Source organism: Protomyctophum parallelum (genome assembly GCF_964188405.1).
Source record: "Protomyctophum parallelum genome assembly, chromosome: 12".
Taxonomy (NCBI): domain Eukaryota; kingdom Metazoa; phylum Chordata; class Actinopteri; order Myctophiformes; family Myctophidae; genus Protomyctophum; species Protomyctophum parallelum.
Genome location: NC_139712.1, coordinates 37700716 through 37727590, shown reverse-complemented (window position 1 = coordinate 37727590; position 26875 = coordinate 37700716). Strand labels below are relative to the sequence as shown.

General features: G+C 41.5%; 1 protein-coding gene across 3 annotated transcripts; it reads left to right on the top strand.

Moving 5' to 3' along the window:
• The first annotated feature begins 331 nt into the window (after positions 1-331).
• qtrt2 (queuine tRNA-ribosyltransferase accessory subunit 2) lies at positions 332-17563 on the top strand. Of its 3 annotated transcripts, XR_014570068.1 has the most exons (10): positions 332-364; positions 948-1158; positions 1825-1880; positions 5698-5774; positions 7381-7590; positions 8219-8418; positions 9202-9371; positions 15860-15971; positions 16506-16974; positions 17081-17563. XR_014570068.1 is itself a non-coding variant. In XM_083778611.1 (9 exons), the coding sequence occupies exons 2-9, from the start codon at positions 956-958 to the stop codon at positions 16756-16758; spliced, it is 1263 nt and encodes a 420-aa protein (XP_083634737.1). In that variant the 5' UTR covers positions 332-364; positions 948-955; the 3' UTR covers positions 16759-17563. The 3 variants fall into 3 exon arrangements, 2 of the variants coding, with proteins under 2 accessions (XP_083634737.1, XP_083634736.1); XM_083778611.1 differs by having other exon boundaries at positions 9202-9353; positions 16506-17563; XM_083778610.1 differs by having other exon boundaries at positions 16506-17563.
• Positions 17564-26875: the final 9312 nt, after the last annotated feature.

The window sequence follows — 26875 nt, the reverse complement described above, 5'->3', positions numbered from 1 at the left end:
CTAATCAAGCACGTGTCTGCACTACAAGTCCCGAAAGCATTGATATGCACCTAAAGCGTCTCTTTGGTAACTATGGTAACAGACTTTGTTGCCCCTCCTCTGCCCGAGTGCCTCCGTAAAATAGGAATAAAAAGGTTTCTATGGTAAAAATTCAAATAACTATTTTACGATACTAAATTACAGTATTTTTTATATAGCAGGCCGTCAGTAGTACAGAAATTGTTTCAATTAAATTAACAGGATGATCATTCATGACACACGAACAGCTGTTTCTTTTCCAGAGGCAACGACAGTGACGTAGTATTTTCGCGACACGTAGTTCTGCTTCATCTTATACCAACAGCAGGCACTGCAAGGTTTGATGGTAAGTGAAAAAGATGCTAACATTTGACATTTTTAAAATATTTTAAATAAATGTACATTCTTAAACATCATTTTTAATTCTTATTCAAACCCCTCAAAGGGCCATAATGTCTGTATCAAGAGCACACGAAGCTAAGCATATAGCACGTGATTGTGAAACTAACGTGGCTAAATTCAAGCACATTTGGGCCATGCATTGTAACAGCCAGGACGTTGTTGTAACGTCATTGTACTAACAGCATACCGTTGTATTGTAATCGCGCAGCTAAACTTGGGTACTTTACTGCAAATCTTTTCTGCTAATAAAATATTCAATTAATTAATTAATTAATCAATCAATCAATCAATTCATGAGATCTGATACTATCTTGTATAGTATTGTACTGTATGTCTTTTTATGTCTTGGTGAATTGAATACATAGGGACCACAATGGAAACAAGCCCCCAGGGCTTTTTATGTTATCCTTTTAGCATTATTAGTGTGGTTGCCCGAATGGGCAACCAGACTCTAGTTGTATAACTGTACCTCTGTTCTTTATAATTAAATTAAAGTATTAAATCAATCAATAAATCATGTGTTTCAGACAGCAGGATGAAACTGGAACTGTCCCGTGTGATTCACGGTGGATGCCGGCTTGGTGTTCTGACAGGACTGGGCAGGGCTGGGCAGCACTCACTGGAGGTCCCTGGATGTTTACTGTACACACGTTGCGGGACAGTGCCTCACCTCACACAGGACACCCTACACACCCTGCCCAATCTGCCCTCTGTCACTCAGCTCACCCTGTCCACAATGTAAGCACTTAGCAACCCATTTTGTGTGTGTGTGTGTGTGTGTGTGTGTGTGTGTGTGTGTGTGTGTGTGTGTGTGTGTGTCTTTGTGTGTTTTCTTCTCTACATGTTGCTCCTAGAATCAAATTTCGCCAAACAATATTTATTTTTGATGTCCAAATCTCTATCCCTCACAGTCAATGCCAATGACTCACTTCAGTGGTTACATGACTGCTTAGTGTAAATTAATGAAAAACACGTATAGTGTAGAGACGTAGAGTCTGTGGGGGCCAGGGGGCCACGGCCCCCATGAGGAATTGGACCTGATATTCGCCTCAGATCTACAAGCTCAAAAAGCGTTGCTTCGCGCTGCTGTAGGATGAACAATTAGCTTATTAGGGCATTAATCTACGAAAAACTAAAAGAAAAGTTTGTTTCTGCCCGACAGCGGTTCTGTGCATCTTTTATAAGATATAAATGTTTTTCAAGGAAGGAGAATATTTCTCCTTCCTTGAAAAATTTGCCAGGAGCCACTACTGTATATCTTATAAAAAATGCACAGAACCTCTGTACGTAAGTCCGTAAAATACATGCTGTACTGTATGTGTATAGCATGTATTCCCATGTGTTGTCATGCATAGCTGAGTCCTTCTCCCTTACATGTTTTTGTCTCTATTTCCTCTCCTCCAGAGCAGAACACCAGGAAGTATTGGAGGAGTTCAAGAATGGATTCAGGACATTTTCAGGTAGTTCAAGCACACGCTCCAATAGGATTTATTTTAATTTACCGGTATAATACTGTAAATCACTAGAGGAGATATAATTTTAATAATACAACATTGTTTGAATATTAACTAGGTTTGGGGTAGGTATGCTCTATCCTTCATATATCCTTTTTGATAGAGATGTCCCGATACTGTATCGGTATCTGAAAAGTATCGGAGCGGCCCTTATTTGGTCATATTGGGTCATATCGGTATCGGTGAATATGCCAGCCTAAGCAGAGATCCAACACAGGGGTAAGGGGTTGACACTATGGCAGGTGAATGAAATTTTGGGGCATGTGGAGTTTGCTTTGGAGTTGCCCAAACTGCAAGTGCACATTGAGTGAGGAGTCTGCTATAAACACAATACGAGATATATGATAGCTATAAACACTATTCCCGGTTGGTGGACTTCAAAATAAGATATATTTTTATTTTTGTATTATTATAAACATTATTCTCTGGTATCGGTATCGGCTAACACAGAAATGGTGGTATCGGGATCGAATCGGAAACGGAAAAAGTCGGGACATCCCTACTTTTTGAATGACCACCGCTACCGTAGTTAAGTTTGAAGAGAAATGCCACATGACCTCATTTACCTATGCTATAGTAACTGCTCCTCAAAGCAGTATGCTGCCCAAGGCAACCAAAGTTGAAATTACAAATATAATTGCCATCCCAAGCACTTCATCATGGACAGAGTTATTAAATTGTTGGCTCCAGGGGCTAATGAGAGTGGGAGCTGTGATTGGCTAGTTTGGAAACGTGAGGTGTTTGCTGTTGGGCTTTGTCTGAAGTTCACAGCTTAGTTTAATCACCACCTCACTTTGTAAAGTCTATTTGCATACCGTATAAACGTTTATATTAGGGATGCACCCATATGGAAACTGTTTAAAATAACTATTTAGCTGATACTGATACCGATATTTATTTATAAAATTTCTGGTACCAGAGAGGGTTGTGTAAAAATTCCTGGCTTTGATGGAATCTTAGATTAGGGCTCGTTTTATTTTGCGTCCGAGCATAGACATGGTAACGCCCCGCCTGTCTCTGATTGGCCTACTGACACTGCCGCTCTTGACTGTCCTTAGGCCAATCAGAGGCGTTACCATGTTTATACTCAGGTGCTATTTACACGAGGATGGTGTTCATAGAAAACGGCAAAATAAAGTACCGTTTGCTGTGGTTGTTTAGACGAGAACCGTGTTCTCATGAGGTGAAAACGCAACAAAGTGAAACCACCTTCCAGAGTGGAAATCTTTGAGAACGCCGTTTTATCCCTTCTCCGTGTAAACAGGCAAAACGGTGAATCCGCAAAACTTATGACATCATGGCTCACGTTGGCTCACAGCGCATATGTTTATTACATTGATACAGAGCCATATAATTATGATATAATGGAGTTCCTGAACAAGCCTCCCTCCTCGCCTACAAAGTGCTGCTCATCAGCGATGGTGAATGTAAAACCATGATGTAAATAAAAAGCCTTGTGATAGGCGGCAGCAGCAGCGTTCATGTAGCCTCATCATGGACAGAGTTATTAAATTGTTGGCTCCAGGGGCTAATGAGAGTGGGAGCTGTGATTGGCTAGTTTGGAAACGTGAGGTGTTTGCTGTTGGGCTTTGTCTGAAGTTCACAGCTTAGTTTAATCACCACCTCACTTTGTAAAGTCTATTTGCATACCGTATAAACGTTTATATTAGGGATGCACCCATATGGAAACTGTTTAAAATAACTATTTAGCTGATACTGATACCGATATTTATTTATTTAATTTCTGGTACCAGAGAGGGTTGTGTAAAAATTCCTGGCTTTGATGGAATCTTAGATTAGGGCTTGTTTTATTTTGCGTCCGAGCATAGACATGGTAACGCCCCGCCTGTCTCTGATTGGCCTACTGACACTGCCGCTCTTGACTGTCCTTAGGCCAATCAGAGGCGTTACCATGTTTATACTCAGGTGCTATTTACACGAGGATGGTGTTCATAGAAAACGGAAAAATAAAGTACCGTTTGCTGTGGTTGTTTAGACGAGAACCGTGTTCTCATGAGGTGAAAACGCAACAAAGTGAAACCACCTTCCAGAGTGGAAAACGCCGTTTTATCCCTTCTCCGTGTAAACAGGCAAAACGGTGAATCCGCAAAACTTATGACATCATGGCTCACGTTGGCTCACAGCGCATATGTTTATTACATTGATACAGAGCCATATAATTATGATATAATGGAGTTCCTGAACAAGCCTCCCTCCTCGCCTACAAAGTGCTGCTCATCAGCGATGGTGAATGTAAAACCATGATGTAAATAAAAAGCCTTGTGATAGGCGGCAGCAGCAGCGTTCATGTAGCCTAATGTATTATAAAATATATACCATCCCGTGGCGCTTTTGCCTGTCAGTGTCAGCCCAGAGCAGTGTTGCGCCGCTTGCACTGTTTTTTGGCAAATCTAAGCTAGCAAATTTAAGACCATCTCTTCAAAATAAGAGTATCCCCAGAGTATTGAAAAAAAGTTTAATTTGCACATTAAAACTACAAATTAAGCATTTAAATGATGCTACAAGACACACATTATGTTTATGTGTTATTTAATTACTTATTTTTACACAGAAACATAATTTGTGTCTTTACAATAGCTGTAATGTAATAATAATACTAATAATGTAATGTAATCATTATTTAATTTACGACTTATTCTGAAAGCAACCGGATGTCTTAAATTTGCTAGCTCTCAAACAGGAAGTTCTAGATTTGCCAAAAAGACGGAGCCGTGTTTGCGAAGGGGTTCTTCTTCTTGTACGTGGGTGACCTGTCTATTTGGCAGCCCGTTATCGCCACCTAGCGACATTATAGCATAATAGCACATTATAACATAACGTGTGCGTTCTCGTGTAAAGGGTAAGAAAAAATGAGAATGCAACGGGACTTTGCCATTTTCTATGAACACCATCCTCGTGTAAATAGCACCTCAGACGCAAAATAGATTCACGCATCGGGGAGTCATCAGGTCGTTAAGTATTTCACACCACAGGAGTCTCTATGAAATCGTCTTGTCATTATATCACTGTGGTTTTCACATACTGTAAGAGTTCACCAAGATGCGATCCAGACCCAATACATGGGCTACATTTGTTTTTATTCCAATTCGTCTTGCGTACGTGCAAGCTCCTGTGATACATGCGCGAGAACGATACAGGATGCTTCTGTCTCTCTCTCTCTCTCTCTCTCTCTCGGCTCTGTCTCTCACACTGCACACACACACAGGAATACACAGGGCGTAAAGTATATGTGATAGCCTATACGTGCGCTAGAGCGACACTAAATCTAGAGCGATGCTAAATCTTGAGTTTCGGCCCAGGCCGTAGCGTAACGGTCTGGGCACCGGACTGGTGATCCAGTCGCGGTGTGCCGCGGGTTCGACTCCCGAACCCGACACGGCCTTTACCGCATGTCATCCCCCCATCTCTCTCCCGTTTCCTGTCAGCCTACTATCTGTCCCTTAAAAAATCAATAAAAGGCGTAAGCCGCAAAAAAAAAAAAAAAAAAATCTTGAGTTTCATTAAATAATTCTGTCTCTGCGTGTCTCTCTCTCTCTAAGTATGAATTCTGATTAAATAATTGATGATTATTGAATCAGTCAGCGTCTTGTGTTGTTTTGTTGGAAGCTGTTGCTGAATGAAGGACTTTTTCAGATGGAATAATGTATTTGGAACAAGACGCAAACACAGGTAGGATGAATAAGCTGTGTGGGAGTTGGGAGAAGTGTTTTTGATAGTATTTTCTTGTTTTTCGGTCCCACAGGTCTTCATGATACAGTGGTGTACTGCTCTCTCCATGACCCTGCAACACAATGCCCTACAGGCCACACCACTAACAAGGTCAGGGGTCACCTCTACATATTTATTCATCAACACAGAGATGCACACACAAATATGACCTTTTACACTCTTATACAGCGAGGAAAAGTCACTAAGTATATTTTTACACTTTTCAGTACTTTTACTCCTACTCTACTACATCTCAGAGGCAACATATTATACTTTTGACCCACTACAATTATTTATTAGTTGCTGCTTTTCACATTTCCACCTAAATCAAAATCAAATAAAATCACATTTATTTATGAAGCACATTTAAAAACAATTTTCATTGTACCAAAGTGCTGTACAGAACATCTCATCAATATGACGGGCACAGACAATAGACCTATGTGGTCTTCATCAGAGTCAGACTCTGATGAAGACCACATAGGTCGATAGTCGTTAGTCGCTCTGTAAAGGCTTGGTCGGGAACCCCTTTTGGTGTTTTAAACATTATGTTATAATTTAGCTATTGAAAAATAGCAGATCTACAAGCTCATAGCGCGCCACCGAGTGGCGCGCTACGAGCTTGTAGGTCTGCTAAGTAATCTTTGAATATATATATTCTTTCAAAGTGAATGTTTTTAACTCGGTCTAAATGAGTTAAATGTCCGTGCTGCTCCAGTGTCCTCTCCTCCTTCTTGTTCCTGTGAAGCACCGGACCGGCCGCTACAGGCTTGAGGCGTGTTGGTAGACTCCCCTTGTTCCTTAACATAACTATAATTAAAGGCATTTGAAATTAAATAAAAAAGGTTACTTTTTAGGATTCCAATTCAAAAATAGCAAAATATAATTAAAGATTTCAGTTCAAATAGCTAAATCTACTGATCTACAAGCTCAAAACGTTTTGAGCTTGTAGATCGGCTATTTTTGCTACGACAGTAATATGCAATGTGGCCCGCCTCTGGAGTGAGTGTGGAAATATGGTGGCCCTCTTCATCGTCAAAGTTACCCACCCCTGCAGTAGATGTGCTTTAAATTAAAGGTCACTTGGTTACTGGAGCAGCAATGTGAAAAATTGTGAAATGTACCCAAATTCTATAATGTCATCAAAATCTTAACAGAGGGAGTCTACCAACACGCCTCAAGCCTGGAATGGCTGATCCGGTGCTTCACAGGTACAAGGACATCATGAGTTGCATAAGGAGAAGAGACTGGAGCAGCACGGACATTTAGAGCCTTTTATTAGGTGCTAAAGTATACAAAAGACTAACGTTTCGACCTTGTGTTCTTCATCAGAGTCATGACTCTGATGAAGACTCAGAGTCGAAACGTTAGTCGTTCTTTTTGTATACTTTAGCACCTAATAAAAGGCTCTAAATGTCTCCAGTCTCTTCTCCTTATGCAACTCATCAAAATCTTACTTTGTAGAATTCGATGATTATTACAAAACCACTTCAGTCCTATATATATTTCAGCCTTTTGAAAATGGTCGATCTACAAACTCAGAACGCGTCATTATGCGACGCATTTTGAGTTTGTCGATTTTCAATATTCTTATACATTGAACACTTGTGAAATGGGACATTCTGCAGAATGAGTACTTTCAGCTTTTGGTACTTTTTTAAGTACATTTTCATACCAATACTTTTGTACTTTTACTCAAGTAAATGTCTAATTCCAGACGGTGTCTGTCTGGGGGAGTGGTGGGCGCATAGAGCTGACGGTTGCCAGGTTCATGGTGCTCCAGAAGGCAGTGCTGCCGGATTGGTACCAGAGCATGGCAGACGGAGAGACCTGGCAGTGCAGTCCCTCTCGTAAAAGGGTCCGAAAGTCAGTGGACCGAACTTTGGCCCACCTGGACGAGTGTTTGCTGTTGCACCACGACATGCAGGTACACACAACGGACCACTGGTCTCTGACCTGAAATCAGATTAAAAAAATGTCTTCTAAATCCTGACAGTTTTCTGAAAAAGCTATGTTTCTATGTCAGTCGTTCTTCGATTAAAAATAAGAAAAATAGCAGATCTACGCCACTGAGTGGCGCGCTACGAGCTTGTAGGTCTGCTATTTTTCAATAGCTAAAGTATGACATAATGCTTAAAACACCAAAATGGGTTAATATTGCGTTGTATAAGAATTGTGTTCCAATTCCAAAATGAAACAAATGAGCACGGCGGATTGACTCATACTGATAGCATTAAGCCATTGTCCTTGAACCACTTAACCCCTGACTGTTCCCAATGAGCAGGTCGGTGTGCCTTGCATGGATTCCTCCACCCACACTGCGTGAAAGTGTGTGTCGGTGAATGTAATGAACATTGTAAAGCGCTTTTGATAAAGGCGCTTTATGCACCATTTACCATTTATCTGACTGTGTGAAGATGAAATGTGTCGAAATGTCATTACTTATCCATTGCCTTGTGTTCACAATTGATTCTATGTTGGATTTGTTAAAGTGATACACCTGTAAACAAGAACCGTGTCCAATTTAATTATCTATCGATTCCCATTGTTGCCAGGAGCTACAGGGGGTGGAGGTCTTTGGAGTGGTGGAGGGAGGCGACATCCTGGAAGAGAGGTTGCGCTCAGCCAAGGAAACGGCCAAAAGGCCTGTGGCAGGTTTCTGCCTGGACGGGCTCCAGTCTGGCTCCATGGAGCAGGCTCTAAGGAGCCAGCTCATCAGTGCTGTGGCCAAGGAGCTACCGGAGGATAAACCCAGGTGGACATTGGCTGGCTTATGTTTTTGTTCTCTCTCTCTCTCTTTTTTATAAAACACAGTCAATTACAGTCTATTTCATTATTAAACATCTCTAGTTTTTAATAATGTGAGAACTGAGAACAATTAAGTGGAGCTTCGATACCAGTGTGCGGATTCTATTTTTATTTTTAGCCTTGTTATTCATAGAAAACACACTTGACACGTACTTTTAGCTTTCATCATAATTTCTTTTCCCTTAAATTGATAACATTATAATCATGATTTAAGACAAAACTCTTTACAAAAAAAAAGAACAAATCTATCGTGGCCTGTGCTGAACTATTGCTACTGCCATTTCGCGGTGGATGAGTTAACCAGAATAAGACCAACCGAGCATGACCAACCGAGCATGACATGCCATTTATATTGTCACACTCTGGTACAGCTGTGGTCATCTATGTTCTGTCCTCACCTCAATAATAATCTAATTAAGAAAACAGCTGTGTCCTTTACGGGGGACCAGCCCAGCCAATTAGGCTCAATCGCACAGAGACGCCCTACATTACTGTTGTGCTCTTTTTGCCATGTGGTGCAACACCTCCCGTTCATACCGTGTTGGTACTGTCATTATTCTCCTTCTCGTCTTGACCTAGAGACTGCTCAGAAGCCCCCCCCCCCCCCCCCCCCACAATGTTCAACTTTTAAAAGTGCTCGGCTCGGCCAAAGTACCTTTTGGTCATGCATGAGTTCCTTTCATTTTTGATGCCGTTTGATCCCTGTGCTTGCTGTGTGTCATGTACGTAGGCTTCTCCAGGGAGTAGGGAGGCCTGACGAGGTACTGGCATGTGCAGAAGCGGGAGTGGACCTGTTTGAGAGCTTCTTCCCGTTCCAGGTGACAGAGCGAGGCTGTGCTCTCTGGTTCGACTTCGACATCTCCTCAGACCCGGAGCGTGCAGGTAGAGCGCCACCTACAGGTGTGGTACATCTGTGTTCTGACATGATATGAAGTGACATGATAGAGTAGCTGATAAACTCTGACGTAGAACAGTTTGGTACTTCGTTCCATTATTAAAATGATACCTATTAACATGGCCTTTGGGGGGGGTAACACTGCTGAGCAATTGGCGAGTGTGCAAGTGGAGTTTGACTCACAAATGTGGAACTGGTTCATCTGGTGTTATGGAAAGATGGGCCAAATAAAAAGCGACAACCCACCATAAGAAGTAAGTGTATATGTGTGCATATGTGTACTTTATGTATACAATCTCAATATATACAGTTGAGTGCAGTGTAGAGTACTGTAGACCTCTACAGTATTGTTTAATGTACAGAGCTTGTCAGGGAATGACAATCAAATTCAAATCTGCACAATGCCCCATCTGTCAATCTCCCTTCACTGCTTACAGGCATACTGTACACGTACTGTATATCTAATGCCACAATCCCTCATTTTGACACTCTGCAGAACCAATTCTTATAGAGAGAAATTGCTTTTCAGACATTAATTTTGATAGCTGCCGGCCAAGTTTAGTTGACAAAGCATTTGAGTTAAAGCACACAAGGAACAATTTAACAAGTATCTCCTCCCAAGGGTCTGTTTTGTGTGCACAGCAAGACCCATATGATGCATTATGGTGCAATATACCGTAATAAGTTAATAACCCATTGACGGCGACACTTGACGTAAATTTAAAGCAAACATATCCCTGCAACTGTGTGTCTTACACGCAAGTTTGCTCTCACACAAATTAAATTTGCACAACGTAGCCTAGAGTGCATGGTGGACCCACTTCAATGAACTAAAAAGTTTATAAGAAATGACACGTCGGCCAAACAGTTCCAAGTAGATCCTTGCAGGCAGTGACGGTAACAGTACTGTACTGTAGCCTACCTAGCCTACCTGTTAAAGGTTTTTTTGGGCAGCTGTTGATGAGGATTTTACCAGCGTGCTGCGTGATACTTGTACAATTAATTAACTACTCACCTAATGCCGCCGCCGTAGAGGTTCGTACCATGTTTAACGTAATTCCAAAGTGTGTACATTGTTTAAGTCAAAGATGCATGATTTTCATATGGTAAATAATATGAAGTTTGGCTAAAAGAATGTTGTGTTTAATCCACCACCACTTCACTTGTTGTTTAGAGCCAGCATCTGTAATGTGTGTGTGTGTGTGTGTGTGTGTGTGTGTGTGTGTGTGTGTGTGTGTGTGTGTGTGTGTGTGTGTGTGTGTGTGTGTGTGTGTGTGTGTGTGTGTGTGTGTGTGTGTGTGTGTGAGATTACTTTCTGTCTCGTGGGAAAGTGGACATTTTATTAAATGCACGTTTTCGGCTATTAATGTCAAATTCCATATGAAACTAGAGGATTAGCTGACTCCAAAGTTAATTATTTAAATTAACTTTAAATGCAGTCGCGATGACTCGAGTCCCCTACCCAGGAGGGCATGGACATGTTCTATGGCAGATGTATGCTAGACTTTATACATTTTCACTATTGTACACTCAATCAGTCAAACTTTATTTATATAGCTCGTTTCATTGCACAGCAAGTGCAACCCAATGTGTTCACAGATAGGTAAATGCAATGCTAAAAAGGTGTGTCTTAACATTTATTTTAAAACTGTCCATGGATTCAGAGAGCCACAGGTTCACAGGCTGTTCCACATTTTAGCACCTAACAGCTGAAGCCAGGGTTCTTCTCCGTGCCGTTTAGTTTTAGCCTCTTGAACATCTTAAGAGACCACAGACCAGTGCCAGAGGACCTGAGAGCTCTACCAGGCACATACCCAGAGAGCATTGCATTGGAACATGGAATATAATTGTCGTTGTTGCTCAATGTTGACTATGGAATTCAGCGCAACTGCTTCCTCCTTGTTGTTGTTGTCGAGAGAGAGAGAACACAGAGAGAGAGAAAGAACAGAGAGAGGAAATAGATAGACAGACAGAGAGAAAGAAGAGAGACGGGATGTCGTCACGACTACCTAGTCGTTACGTCACCTCCTCCTTTTATAAGGCATCGTGCCAGAATCATTCTTTGACTGATTATAAACTACAAGTCCGTATAAGAATATAAACCTAAGCCTTAAAACTAAGCTTATCTTTTAACTTGTCCATCTTTAAACCCGAAATCTCATCTACTCGGCAAGCCTTTAGTCAAGACTATACTCCTCCCGAAGCTAGGAGTTACACCTGGTCAGCACTTCCGCTCTTGTGACCGCGGACATTCTCAACCCTTACACGGGAGGGAGAGATAGAACACAGAGAGAGAGAGATGGGGGAGGGGAGTCAGTAAACTTTAGAATCAGTGTTTTGCTGTGTTTGCATCATTAGCTATTCATTATTGTTTACAGACAGTGCATGTAATTGCTGTTATTTACATCATAAAGTTGACCATGTGGTCCTTAAAAAATCACACTCGTGTGAAGGGAGGAGTGCCCACTCTATTTATATCGGCCTCATGTCATCATTTAGTGCCCTAAACAAACATTAAAGTCCATAGACTTGGCTGGCAAATGATTTACGTCATAAGTCAAACCATACATTGGAGGGGCTAGAGCCCCTCAAAAATATATAAAATAGTCCATTACCCTCCCCCATTCTCGTAGCTTTTATAGTTTTATAGCATCTGTGTATTTACGTGCGCAAGCAGAGCGCGCAAAAATATATAAAATAGTTGGTCAAATAGTCCATTACCCTCCCCCATTCTCGTAGCTTTTATAGTTTTATAGCATCTGTGTATTTACGTGCGCAAGCAGAGCACGCAAAAATATATAAAATAGTTGGTCAAATAGTCCATTACCCTTCCCCATTCTCGTAGCTTTTATAGTTTTATAGCATCTGTGTATTTACGTGCGCAAGCAGAGCGCGCAAGTATTGTGGTCATACTGGCTTTTTTATGCGTATGCTCGGAGGTATACTGATGTTGATGGTGACGTCATTAAGATATGTTTCAGTGTCGGGTGAATTAAAGGCAATGTCTGTATGTATACGTGTATGTAATCTGAAACCTATCTTTATTACGTCACCATCGAAAGCCAGTTAAACTCCGGCATTGATACATATCTTCATTACGTCACACTCAAAATCAGTATATATACCTCCGAGCATACGCATAAAAAAGCCTGCCGACCACAGTATAGTATTTTTCAACTTACAACTTACATAATTATGTTAGCTAATATGTTAGCTAACCAATATTGAAACATAACATAATTACGTCACCATTGACGGCCAGTTATAACTTTGTTGTTTTACAGAGAGGCTGAGATGTGAAAGTTCGTAGTGGCCGACAGTACTAAAGGCCATTTGTGTGCGCAAGTAGGCACTCGATAGAGTGCAGTTCTAGTCGTGTATTGTGATTTCTTTTTTGTCTTTTTAACCACTGCACAAAATAAGTTTCCGTTAAAGGAAATATAAAGTACTTTGAAGTTAAATGGTTTCTGGTATTGACCAGTTTGTCCTCAGGCAAAAAAATCTCATTTTGACGAAAATGTCTACCACCAGATCTGGCCTGGTGGTGACCCTCGGCTCTTCACTTGCCTCGGTCAGTTCACATAATTGGTTTGAAAGAAAGTCTACTGGTGAAAATCAAATCAATGCAGTGAGAGTCGTGGCATCTATTCAATTGGAGGTAGCTACTAGCGATTAAAGCCTGCCCTGGACTCTGTTCGTACTCCCCAGCAAAACAAGCAGAGAGAAACATCATTATTAGTGTGCTATCTGGAAGGCAATGACAGTGTCCTCTGTGGCCTCTGTCTGATTTCTTTTTTTTGAGTGGTGCAACCACTCCTACAACCAGCTTGCAATGTCCTCGTACCTGTTTGTTTGTTTGTGTGTGTGTCTGTGTAAGCACGATTATGTGACTTAATAATAGCAGTAGGGTTCGCCAGAAACAGTGAGAGGGGTAGTGACTCTAATGAGAGAGAGAGAGAGGGGGGGGGGGGGGAATTGCACCACTCAGTTCACACGTGTGTGATCTTTTGTTAACGCAAAGAAAGTTATTTTTAAAGTCATGTGACAAAGTGAAGTTCAGTCAGTGACTCTCTGATGTCAGACAATGCTAATCAGAGAGTGGGATGAAGTTCATTCGAGGTGAGAACAGTGCTCTAGCAACCAGCCAACCCAGACGAGAGATTCCCCTCTTGGGCCAATTAGAAGACCCTGTGGGGTGGAGACTAATCAGTCTCTATACCAACACAGCAGACCATAATGCTAACACACCTGCCTTCTCTCTTCCTTTGGCTACACGCCTCCTCGCTCTCTTTTCCATGCTCTCACTTTCCACTCTTCCTTCTCGCCATCTATTCGTGTTTTTTATTTGTATAATTTTTTCATCTATTTTCTTCGGTGATGAATAACGTTAGCTGCTTTTTTTTGGCATGTATTTGTGTGTAATACATGTAAAGAATGTATGTTTTATTGTTTTATTTTTGTTCATGTATATTGTTATTGGACCTCAGAAAGACTACAGTAGCTCTCGTTTAGGCGACCAGCGCAATACATCCGACGTCATTCCGAAGTTTGGATGGGCGGTTTTAGGACTTTTTCTCTAAGCTGCACCTCCAGATGTCGATGTCAGAAGGAGTACGTACTGTATGGTTCTAATAGATCTTAGTATAGCAGTAGTGGCTCAAGATCCTCTGGCGGATGACCAACAAAAACTCTTAATTCTTACGTAAGAACATGTTTGAAAACCACTGGTCTACATTGCTCAATGCACTCCCCCTCCTCTTCACTTTCTCATGTTTAATTCACGCTTTTCCCTTTTTTTGGACTCATACATATCTCCCATTCCCTTGTATTGCACCACTTAATGATCGATTCCCCTTCATCTCCATGTGCGTTCCTGTATCTCATATTCATTGCTTCTCTCTCCCTCCTTTCCTTCTCCTTTATGTCTTTGTAGTTGACAACTCTTATAAAGATCCCTGGCCAATATGCCTTAATAAATTATACTTTCTCTCTATAAAAAAACCTAGAAATTAAATATTTTATTTATCTTTGAAATAGTACATTTTTCAATATGGGCCACTCGCGTCGGAAGTTGATAATGGCATAATTATGCCCATGTGTGGTCCAGCAGTATGGAATGCATGTGCTAATAAAAACAACGTAATGCTTCCTAAGTTTAATATGAGCATTAAAGCAATATTTTTAATTGAGAGAAATTGAAGTCCTGTCTTCACTTATAGCAGTAGTTTATTATGCTACTGGAGTTACAACGTTTCCGTCTATTACGACCTTCATCAGGTCTCTGGGATACCTGATAAAGGTCGTAAATTTAGACCGAAACGTTCAACTTGCGACAGGAGTTTTCTCTATTTAGTAAAAGATGAACCATTTCTAAGATAAATACATTGTTTAAGGTATTTTTTATTTTTTATTATAGTTGTATAGGGCAAGTAAGGCATACAAGTGTTATTGGCCAGGCATCCTATTAAAGGACTACCTGAGCCATTTACAAGTCTTCATAATGTGACTGTGTTTGACTGAGACCCTGCCATCGCGCAACCTCCAGCTTTTCACCAAAATGAGTTTATAGCACATGCACACTCTTCACATACTATAGCATGTCTGAAATCAGTGTCAGAGCTGAAATAGACATGTAAATACTGTATGAAATAAATGCTTAAACATGTAGCTTGGTGTCACAAAAGTGAACCTTTCAAGCCTGTTTTCTCAACTCGCTGTTACTCTATAAGCCAGTCCAAAACTGGTGGGTCAAACTGAACAACCAATATGTCAATTTGAAGCTATGATTCCCTGCAGCTTTCATATGACATGAAAACATTTAAATTAAAAAAATCCAATGGCAGTCTCTCAGTCAAATTTGGCCACATATAATTGGTCCTCACTAATGCTCATTATTATGGTACCTTTTTTTTGTTTTTTTTGGTCATAGCATGCTAGCTTTTTCAGGAATAGAACGCCTGCAGTTTCATTCACAAAAATTGTACCATAGTATAATGAGGACCAATTATATGAAAATAGGTTGAAACTGACTGAAGTCGTCCTTTAAGTTAACCTGAATTGAATGTAAGTAGCGGGGGGTTGAGGGTTGTATCTTTGGTTCCCCCCCCCCCCCTCTTCTAGCCGATAATCAGGCATTTTTGACGCTCGGGGGTTGCCCGACTCAATCGGGCAGTGATGCTCGGGGCCGCTTACAACGCGATCGGGATCAGCCCGATCAACATCAAGAATGTTTGATATTTGCTCTGCCCCCGCAACCCCCCTCTCCTCCCCTCCTCACTCCCTCGGGGCCGAGAATCCTTGGGTATGCTGCAACGAGTTTTAAAACCGTGTAGTGTGTGCTGCATAAAATAACCGGATAAAATAATCGGCTAGTGTAAGGCCACCTTAAGTGTGATATCATTTTGGGAAAATATTTCTGTTTAGCAGGGGATGAGATTGCGCTCGGTGTTTACGGATTGTTGCATTGATGTGACTATAATGCGTCTGTTGGCAGAGCTGAATGAAGAGATAGACACTGTAGGGGAGTCACAAGAGAACGGGGCTGTTGACACTGAAGACCAAGCACAGCTGATGACTCCCTTTGAGATCAACCTGAATGACAAGAGGTTTGTCATGTTAAAATATTCCTGGTGATTTGCAGCGATTCTTTTTCTACAAATACCTTCTAAATCCTAACAGTTTTCTGAAAAACGTATGTTGCTATATATATATCGTTGCTATATAGTGTATGTTGTTGCTGAATCTGCATATTTTTACATTTTGTGTTTTTTGAGGGGCGCTAGCCCCTCTATGCACAGCTTTGTGTGTATGTGTGTCTGTCTGTCCATTTGAGCACAGAATTTGCTCAGCTGATTGGCTGAGTACGAATGTGATAAGAGCACCCCTCACTTCACACAAGTGTGATTTTTATTTTTTATATTTTATTTATTTTATTTTTTAATGAATGCCTTGACCCATATACAGTGTCCAAGTAGCAGAGGTCGAAGGTCGAAATGCGGCGCGAATCCTGAATAGTAAAAGTTGTGGGCCCGGACCACTGGCATAGCGGTCCTGGCATTTAGGCTACATTGTAAGTGTTCTGTTGACCTTTGTTACTCCGTAACTGACTTTGCCTCTGCCCTGCCTGTCTTTCTGTCCAGATACCGGGAGGACTTCAGGCCCCTGGTGGAAGGGTGTGGCTGCTACTGCTGCAGGAACCACAAGAGGGCGTATCTGCACCACCTCCTGGTGACCAATGAGCTCCTGGCAGGAGTGCTGCTCATGCTCCACAACACGGCCCACTACCACGCATTCTTCAGGGCCCTGAGAGAGGCTCTGGCCACCGATAAACTGGACCTACTCAAGAAGAGAGTGCTGGGACAGAGAGGTACGGACACGCCAGCTAAAGACTAGCACGAATAATCCCATAAGCCAAATTCCAATACCCAAAATCTCTGCCACTCACTCACACTCGGTCACTCCAGCATGGAAAATTATGGTGAAATTGGTGACCTGCTGAAATATGTGACCATCTTGTGGACTTCACAAAACTTACATGGAGGTGTTTAAATACCTGGACTAAATACCGCTAGGTTGAACTCTGCTAATGAACAAACTGCAATGATTTATGTTCGGACATTGATATTATGTGATTGTCTACTACACGATTGTGACATATTTCAGCAGGTCACCAATTTCATCGTAACACCACCATGCTGGAGTAACCGAGTGTGAGTGACCGAGTGTGAGTGAGCGAGTGGCCGAGATTTGGGGTATTGGAATTTGGCTATAGGGATTTCAGATGGAGAAATGGAGGGTGCACTTTGTAATAATGCTTCTCCTCTGAAAGTCATTGGACTACTTGACTCACTCTGCCAGAGGCTCAAACAAAGTACACTGTCTTCCACTTTAAGTTCAACTTTAGTGTTTTATTTGTATTGTTATCTATCTATACATTCCAGGAAACCGTTTGTCCTAGGCATGTCTTGAGAACTGTTCAATCAACATTCAATCAACTTCACCCATGGCAGGTGTATTGCAAGGAAGTGCATTGTTGACAATGTTGAGTGTAGAAGTCCATCGGTTCAGCAGTTCTCCAGAACAAGCCCGGCCCACTCCAAAGTCTAAACAGGCATGGCCATCTTGCAAACCGCTCTCAGAACGGAACCACTCTGTTGCAATAGTTATTACAGATACAATTAAATGCATACGCTCTGATAGCTCTGGTCCATAGTTCTAATGTGTTTGCATTTAGAGCTATGTTACTCTCTACTTCCGCCGCTCGCATGAATGCAGACCAGCCTCTCGCCTTTAGCGTAAATAAAAATAACGTTTTTGCTACTCACCAAAACAAAGGCGGGTTGTGTCATTAGTATTAGAAAGCCTACTTTCCTTAGTGGGAGCACTCTGAGCCCCCCACCACACGTATAAACGGTACTTTTTGGCCAAAAGGGGATTTTGTTTCCACCGGGAAAAAAATACTTTTAGTTACTCCGCTGCACCCTCTACCGATATTGCCCAGAGAATTGCCTCATAGAGAATATCTTTCCTCCGGCTGGTCTGCATTCTTGCGATCGGCGGAAGTCGAGAGTAACATAGCTCTAAATGCAACGCATTAGAGCTATGGAACAGAGCTAACGCTCTGACTGCCTGCAGGGGGGAGGGGGGGGGGGGGATGGCCAGAGGTTATTCTCCGAGAAATTGAGTTGTTTGACGCAGGGCCAATCCATACAGTCCATACTTGCTGTATAGCTAGGCTCCTGAGGAAAAGGTCAGGAGACGAGGTGGGTGAAGGGTATCTAAAAAAAAGGGGATGATGAGGATGTCAAACCGGCACTATTTCCGTCCTGTGATATCCATCCAGGTCCTTTCCTTGAACCTATCTTATTGATTCTAGCAAATTACAGGGAGACAGAATCCATGGCAGGTGACGGACTGAGGATTAGAAGGGAGGAGTCATATACGTGGAAAAAAAAGAGCGAAAGAGAGAGACTGAGGGTGTTTGAGAGAGGATTCCACGTATACAAAGGAGGAGGAGGATTGGAAACGGAGGATAAATCACGACTGTGTCCTTCTGTGCCTGTTAACATGGTCTAGTTCCAGGTCAGCGGATGACTAATGCGACTCATTAACATACCAGTATGTCTAGGACGGCGGAGGGAGTGCAAACAGATCGATCATGTTCTGTCTGCCCGGACAACAGAAAAGCCTTCCTGTGAAATGTGTTACACAGTCATCACCACAGGTGACTCACCATGTATCCAGTGAGATTTTCTTTTACGCTACGCTTGTGCCTTTTTCCACAGAGACTAGGTGGACGCTACCTGGCTACCATTTAATGTGCCGTTCATGCTTTATCGATTTATACAATCTTTGCTTTTTGTCTTCAGGATTGATCATGTTTTTGTTCCAACTCGGTTTATCATCACTTGTTTTTTTAAGAATGAACTGCCATGTGTAATAAATTGAAATGTTAGATTTTTTTACCTGGTGAAATTATCTTTACTTGTGCAAACATGCATGCACTCACGCACATACTGTACATCGAAGCAACTGGCATATAATGGAAAACTATCTATGCATTCATATAGAGGTGATGGGATGGTCCCTTCCTGTCTGTTCTTTTTGAGTGGTGCAACCACTCCTACAAGCAGCAATGTCCGTGTACCTGTGTGTGTGTGTGTACCTGTTTGTATAAGTGAGCACGAGTATGTGACTTAATAATAGCAGTAGGGGGCGCCAGAAACAGTGAGAGGGGTAGTGCTGTGTCTCTAATGAGAGAGAGTGAGAGAGAGAGAGAGAGAGAGAGAGAGAGAGAGAGAGGGGGGGGGGGGGGGGGGGATTGCACCACTCAGTTCACACATGTGTGATCTTTTCTTTAAAGCGCAAATAACATGCATTTTAAAACTGCTTTTAATATTTAATAATCATATTGTCTATGTCCCTCAAAGTTATTTCTAATGGTTTGAGCCTCAATCACCACTCTGATATAACCAGGCCTTGTCAATTCTTTCTGGACTTTGAAAGCAGTTTTAGCTGCAGTACCACAATGTCCTGAGGTGGAGAGGGTGCTGATATGCAGATTATTTAATATTTGAGTCATTATAATACTCATGCTAGATAAAACCAGGCTTGTTTCCATTCCATGCCAGCTTGGAAAATCAACAATGGTGGACATTGTAAACAAAGTGGAAATGCAAATTTGCAACTGAAGACTGAAGAAAAGGAGGAATTATACAAAGTAGGGTGACATTGATGACATCACGATGAGGCCAAAATCAGTCGAGCTGTTTCTGAGAGCAATTTCCATTAAAACACCCATATGACATGAAAGCCTGATTGTTCAAAATTGGTTATTTGTGCGGATAGAAAACACACATGGGAGCCCCAAAAATACAAAAGAAATTGAAAAAGTTGAATTTTATGTTATAGGTCCTTTAAGGAAGAATACTGTTGACTGCATTAGAATATACTATTGCATTATTTCAGTAAAGAACGGCATTCCCCACGATAATATAGTCAATCAATATACTGTAGGCATACTAGGCATAGATACTAGTGGAGATTCAGTTTGATTCAATGAATGGATTCATGGAATGTGTGCTTGCTTCTGTGTGAGCACACAGCATTATAGAGAGTATTGCTCTGTGTGTGTGTGTGTGTGTGTGTGTGTGTGTGTGGTCATTGTGGTGGGGTCATTCAGAGAGCACTGCATCGGGTACAAGTGGAAGTAAAGAGATGGATAGTATTGTCAGAATTTATCACCCAATTACTGTGTTCAGTATGGCAAAAGTAGATTGTGTTTTCAGGACAAGTGTAGTAGTATTGTGTGGATTTGTTGGCACATGTATGGACACATGAATTGATGTTACAATGATGTACAGTGTGTATGTGTATACTGAAACATTGATTATTTTTTTCTATTGACTGACAGCATATGGCAACAACTGATTGCACATTTTGGTCAAATGAATGACACAAAAAAAGCCAGAAGACTTATTTCCTTATAAGTGACAAGGGGAGAAAACACCACACAGTCAAAAAGCAATAAAATACATTCAATGCAGTTACAATCAGGACCAAGTGGTATTAAGACAACTCTTTAAATATGGATGGTTGTTGTGACAGCTAATTAAATAATGGCTTTGAAATGTTAGCCAACACCAGAAACCCAACCTTAGTCAATTTACATTAAAGTTTAAAAACCTTTAACCTTTACCCAAGATATGAAAAGATTCAACCTTATGAAAAATAGAGGTTGAAAGACCCTGAAAGAATTGGACACGCTGACACCGATAAGTATAGTATATCAATCAAGTTGAATCTTTAGTTCAGATTCAGAGAGTGTTACAGTTGCAAAGAGAACGAGAGAGAGAAGTATCCAAATAGTTCATGTTGAATCTCTGAATTATATCAATAATATAATAATATTAATATAATAAAAAGATAAAGATAATAATAAATAATTAATCAATAATATAATGAATAATATCAAGCACACAAGCATTTTATATACCAAGAAAATGTTCAACATGTCAGTCCACAGTTGTCAAATGTTCATAGGTTGGAATATCATAACATAAGCGTCCATAGGATGATATACTGTATCATCATAGACCTCCTGCGCGCTCAGATAAGCCAAAGCAGGGAAACTGGAGGTACCTTCGCTAAAAACACCGGGACAACGCTCCAAAACTATGGCATGCACTTCCCATTGCAATCAGAACTGCACCTTACAGGCATACGCAAAGGCTCAGCGTATGTAACTTGGTTAGCATTTTATGTATAGCATAGTATTTATATATAGTTCATTATATAGATATTCCATTGTTCTAAGCATGCGTATGATTCATGATGACTATTTCTATGTATTCTGATGTATTACCATGTCTTTTGTTCCTGCTTACTGTAAATCGCTCTGGATTAAGAGCGTCTGCTAAATGCCGAAATTGTAAATAGAGAGTTGTCATAGTGCTGTCATCCGGCGACAGTTGGCTTGACTAAAACAATCATTTTCATACTTTTCTCTAATGTTTATGTTGTTCTCAGTGGGCTGGTATCTTCAAAGTTAACTTTTCCAAGCATTTCCTTTTTCAAGCTCTTTATTGGCATTTTCCCCACAGGCTGTTATCTGTAGTGCCAGTTGTAATCTGAAGTATGAAGTGTGCGTGCGTGCGTGCGTGCGTGCGTGCGTGCGTGCGTGTGAGTGACTCCTGCAGTGTGAGTGACAGTGGGGCACCATTTCAAAGAGGCCTGAATTGCACACAAATCTGCAGGTTGCCTGCTGTGTAACTTGTTTGATCCAATTCTACAGAAGTTGTGCTCCTCCAGCGGATCATTAGAAATGTCTCTCTTTCCTCCACTCTCCTGCCTGGACAACTTTGCTTTGTGAGTAAAGCCTCACCTTTATCCCACACATCAAGATTGTTATTGACTATTACGGCAGCATGAACAGACAACCTTCAAACAATAAAGTAGCACTTCAGAAGAGCCAGAGGTACACGTCACGATACAAGATTATTTATTGTTGCATCACTTTATACAATTAGAAAGAGAGTAAAAGACTTTTACTAGTATTGTGTTTTGACTCCTCGACATTGCAGCAATATGAAATAATACCCCAAAAATCCCAATGAAATAACTGCAATTGCAACCATGTTGCCTCCTGCTCTCTCCCCCTCTCGCCATGTAGTTTGTGTGTGTGTGTGTGTGTGTGTGTGTGTGTGTGTGTGTGTGTGTGTGTGTGTGTGTGTGTGTGTGTGTGTGTGTGTGTGTGTGTGTGTGTGTGTGTGTGTGTGTGTGTGTGTGTGTGTGTGTGTGTGTGTGTGTGTGTGTGTGTGTGTGTGTGTGGCCTAACTACATAGATTTACTCTGATGACAGGCATCTGACGGGTTCTAAATCCATTGCCTGAAAATGTCAATTGTCTGTCATTGGCTAACTCAATCAACAAGTTGCTGCCATGTATGGCTATGCAGTCGCGGATGTACAGGGAGTGGAGGAGGGGGCACAGGACACTGCCCTGGGAACCTCCTGTGTTGAGGGGACGATCGAGTGCCTTCGCCCCAACCTCACCACCTGGCATTGATTCCACAGGATGTTTAGGATCCAGGGGTTGAGTCGTAGGTTCCTGCATTTTGCTGTTGAGTCTAGATAGGAGGAGTTCAGTCAAATGCTGAACTGTAGTCTACAAACAGCGTTCTAAAAAAAATCATGTTAAACTCTGCCCAACTGCGTGCGTGCCTTGCCGTCCTTGATGTAAATGTTGTATTGTGCTAGGGGTACAGTCACATACTACCCTCACCCGAGACAGGGGTCTTTACAGGTTTGGCTGAAAATCTTTGATAGTTCTAAAAGTCAAGTGGATGGCAGAGTCCACGTCCACACCACCAACTCTAACAATACAATGCTGAACAATATAATTCTAGTTGTAGTTCTCAGTGTGATGAACAGCCCTTTACTCTGGGGCAGAATACTCTGTGCCTCTGCCCCAGAGGTCAGAGAAAGTTTAATGAATGGTCAGCTATATATTTTGTTTAGTAGGACAGAGGAATGAACAAAAAGATCATAGCCAGATGTGACCTTTACTTATGAAACACTGATGAAGGCCTTAGTGGCAGAAACGTATCCATTTGTCAGAGACTGCTGCTGCTGAGGTAAATAATAAAATTAAAAGAAAAATCACCTTGAGTGTTTCTGTAAACCTTTACGAGCATTGTCATAATGTAATTCTGGAGCTGTAGTGTGAGCATCTTCATAATGTAATTCTGGAGCTGGGAGGGAGACTTTCTTTCAGGATCACTGCCCTAGAAATTAGACATGCCAGTGAATTAAACTCTGGACCTGGTAGACACTCCCTAACCTCATGTCACCAGGCTTGACAGACACTCCCTGAGCACTGAGCAGGCTTCAAGCACGCTCTTTAAAGGTATATTCAGTGATTTCACTTAATTCAAATATCACTTTATTTTGAATTTTTTATAATGCTCCTGAGTTCCTCCCTGTCCTCAGTTAAACCCTGGGGTGAAAAAAAGCATAGGTTTCGTTTTTGGCTAGAGGGACCAGCTTTCCTCCAATCATGATCTAGTGGGGGTGGGCCTTGGTGCACATGCTGTTGGCCTGTTGCACGTCCTCCCACTGTAGAGCGTGTGCATGTGCAGTTGTGCACATCGGAAATGTTGCACTTCCTCCACCACTGCTCGGTGTGATCCATTATGTGTCTTTGTTACCATTGCTTGACACGTACGTCATCTAATGATGCTGTGATTGCAACTAACCTCAACACAATGACTGCTGATTAGGTCAATGAAAATGATGTGCAGCGACCTCTGGTTAGAGGCCCTCAGTAAGTAGACAGTTGGATATAGCAATTTACTATTTATCTGAATTATGGATACAATGTATGTAACCTAGATACCATACCCTGATGGAAAATGCTGTTTTACCTTTTTTCTTAAATTTTTCTTCTTCTTAATTTCTTTTTCTTTTTCTTACTATGTTCATTAGTACTTCCACCAGGCCAAAGGCATGGGGAGAAAGTATGTTTTGCACTCCGTCCGTGTGTGTGTGTGTGTGTGTGTGTCCGTCCTTCCTTCCTTCCGTCCGCCCGTTACCAGCTAATCTCCGGCACCGTTGGCCCGATCCATGCCAAACTTTGCACACACACTCCCTGGATGCCAACGATGAACCTCTGCCCCAAAAGCCCAAATATCCCTCATCGGCCTGTTATAGCGCCACCATGAGGCCGATTTACTAGGCAAAATACATTTCTGTAGATTACTCGTACACATTTTATCCATACATCACACAATTCGGTATACACTATCTACATAGTCATGTGATCAACACGGATCTGCATAATTTCCCATCTTCCATCCTGATTGGCTAAGATTGGCTTCCAAAGCGCACATGATTGGTCCGTTTCGAACAAAAATCACGCACAGTGTGCAATTTCCGTGAAATTATACACGCACCGATCTGTATACAACTTACGTATGCGCACTCCCTAGAGGCCATGGAAAAATATTTTCCCTGCATCCCTCCACATCTGCCGGTTATAGCGCCACCATGAGGCCGATTTCTGCAAAACACATTGTTTATGTTAGTCGCACAGATTTCATCCAAATCTCACACAAATCGGTACACATGATCTCTGTAGTCATGTGATCAAGACGAGTCTGTTGGACTTCTCAGATTCTACACTGATTGGCTAAGATTGCCTTCCAAAGTTTTCAGGAGTGGCCCGTTTTGTACAAAATGCTGCACATGTCCTGCTCATCCAGAATTCTATCCTCAGAGATGCTATGAGTGATCTGGCTCTGCATTTCCTCAACAAAATGAAGAAAATTGTTGCAAAAAACTAACGAACAAAAAAACATGTTTCTATTACTCCTAAACATTTTACACAACATCACAAACACTCCCATCTTCCTGGTGGAGACCTGTGCCCAGAAGGGCACTTTTTCTAGTTTGTCTTGTTCTGACCTTGATTGGGGGGGAGGGGGGGATATTTACATGTCGGATACAGCAAAATGTACAAAAAAAAAGTGTTTAAAAATGTGCAGCCGTATATATCATGCAACCAAAAATGTAGTATGGTGTTTGTACTGTTTCTGGGACAATCATTATATATATATATTTATTTAAAAAAAACTGCTGCTAGTATTGCTTCGTGTGTATAGTGCAATGTGGAATGTAAATTCGTCATTTGTCATCCATATTCATGGACAGCTTAGCCAACAACGCCTGGAGGAAATGCCATTACATTTGCCATCTGACATCTAATTAGAATTTTTATTAATTCAAATCATGTCACACAAATGTGTCATGACAACATTCTGGGTGGAACATTCACCAGAAATAGCAGATCTACAAGGCCACAACACGCCACACTGCATATTGAACTGCATATTGAATACTATATGTAGTGGAGGTCCCTGCTTCATCTCTCTCTCAGCTAGGGATCCTCTGAAAACATTGGAGAGCCCTGGAGCCATAAAATATGAACACAACATCCATTGAATATAGAGTGCACCTCCAAACAAGTCATAGAAATTCTGTTTCCCCATGCAGCTTCCTCAGGTACTGATGGCTGCAATGGGTTAGGTTTATGGTTAGGTGTTTAGGGTTCTGGTTTAAGGACTTCAGTGTTCTGTACCATACAATTGTATGTATAAGTACAGAACAAAGAATGTTTGCTTTCGCCATCTTTGTTGAAGAAGAGTCTGGGCAATTATGTTTTAGTCTTACTAGAATTACTAAACGTTTCTAAATCTTATATTTATATTTAGTCTGGCTTAATCTAGTCGCCTCATGAGTTTACTGGAGGTGACCTACTGTACCTACCGACCGACCTACCGACAATCGGCGGGACCGTCGGTCACCAATTTGATCTTGCTGTCTTACAATCCACAACTTAAGTTACAGTACACAAGCCTTGGCTAAGGCAACCTGGCCTGGCGGAGATATGCGCTCTGTAGAGTGCCCCTCTCTAGTTTCCATTGAAATCACTTTAAACATGAAGCAGAAACATGCAAATATAAACACAATTCCAATGGAATACATAGCAAAGACATGCTTTCTTGTGAAATAAAACAGGCCTATAATTAACAACACCTACTGGAATAGTTTGCAAAGTCTCGATAGATATGAAGTATGGGGGCTGGCGCTTTTGAGGAACTTTGAATCACTTGAAGTCTTTCTTAACAAAGAAGTTTGTAGAAGGAATTACTGTTTTGAGAGAGCACTGTACTTTTGTTTTGTCATTCGACTGGTATTTGTGTTCCACTTGACTCGGATCAATTATCCATGGCCTAGTACTGTGTCTTCCCTGCAGACAGCTACTGTAAGTGGAAGCTATTCCTCTTGTTATCACTCTGTGATGATACCAACCGTGTGTGTGTGTGTGTGTGTGTGTCTGCGTGCGTGAGATAATAATAATACATTTTATTTACAAGGCGCCTTTCAGGACACTCAAGGTCGACGTAAAACAAGTTAAAAACAGTTGATACAAAACAAGTTAAAAGCAAAAGCAGACAATAATGTACAGCTTGCAGCTGTACATTCATAAGCCTGCCTAAAGGGGGGTTTTGTGTGTGCGCCTGTGTGCGCGTGCACGTGTGTGCGTGCGCATGCTGAATGCTTTTTTCCCCAATACAAATGAGTGTTCTGGAACGCGTAGAATGTTCTGCCTGATTCCATCTCCTTGTGTACTGAGGCATGCAGTATTGATCCAGGGGAAACCAAGCGATAAATGACATGGGACTAACTTGCAATACACATTCCCCATATGGTGCACTGTAATTACAATTTATTTAGAAAATACGTAAAATTTCCTTCATAATGTAATATATGCATATTAATTTAGGGATGTCTTTGGAAATAATAATCACACTATACTTTACCCTAACCCTAGAGTCTAGACCATTGCAGTGATGTAAATAGGTTTTCAATGTAATATGGGTCCCAGGACCCAGGGGTGGTCTTTTAATTGAGATAGTTCCCAGACTCCCAGGGACATTTTATGAGTCCTAC

Coding starts and splice junctions, on each gene's coding strand:
- qtrt2 (XM_083778610.1), top strand. CDS start 956: ATGAAACTGGAACTGTCCCGTGTGATTCACGGTGGATGCCGGCTTGGT. Junction 7,591..8,218: donor TGTTGCACCACGACATGCAG/GTACACACAACG, acceptor CATTGTTGCCAG/GAGCTACAGGGGGTGGAGGT. Junction 15,972..16,505: donor ATCAACCTGAATGACAAGAG/GTTTGTCATGTT, acceptor CTTTCTGTCCAG/ATACCGGGAGGACTTCAGGC.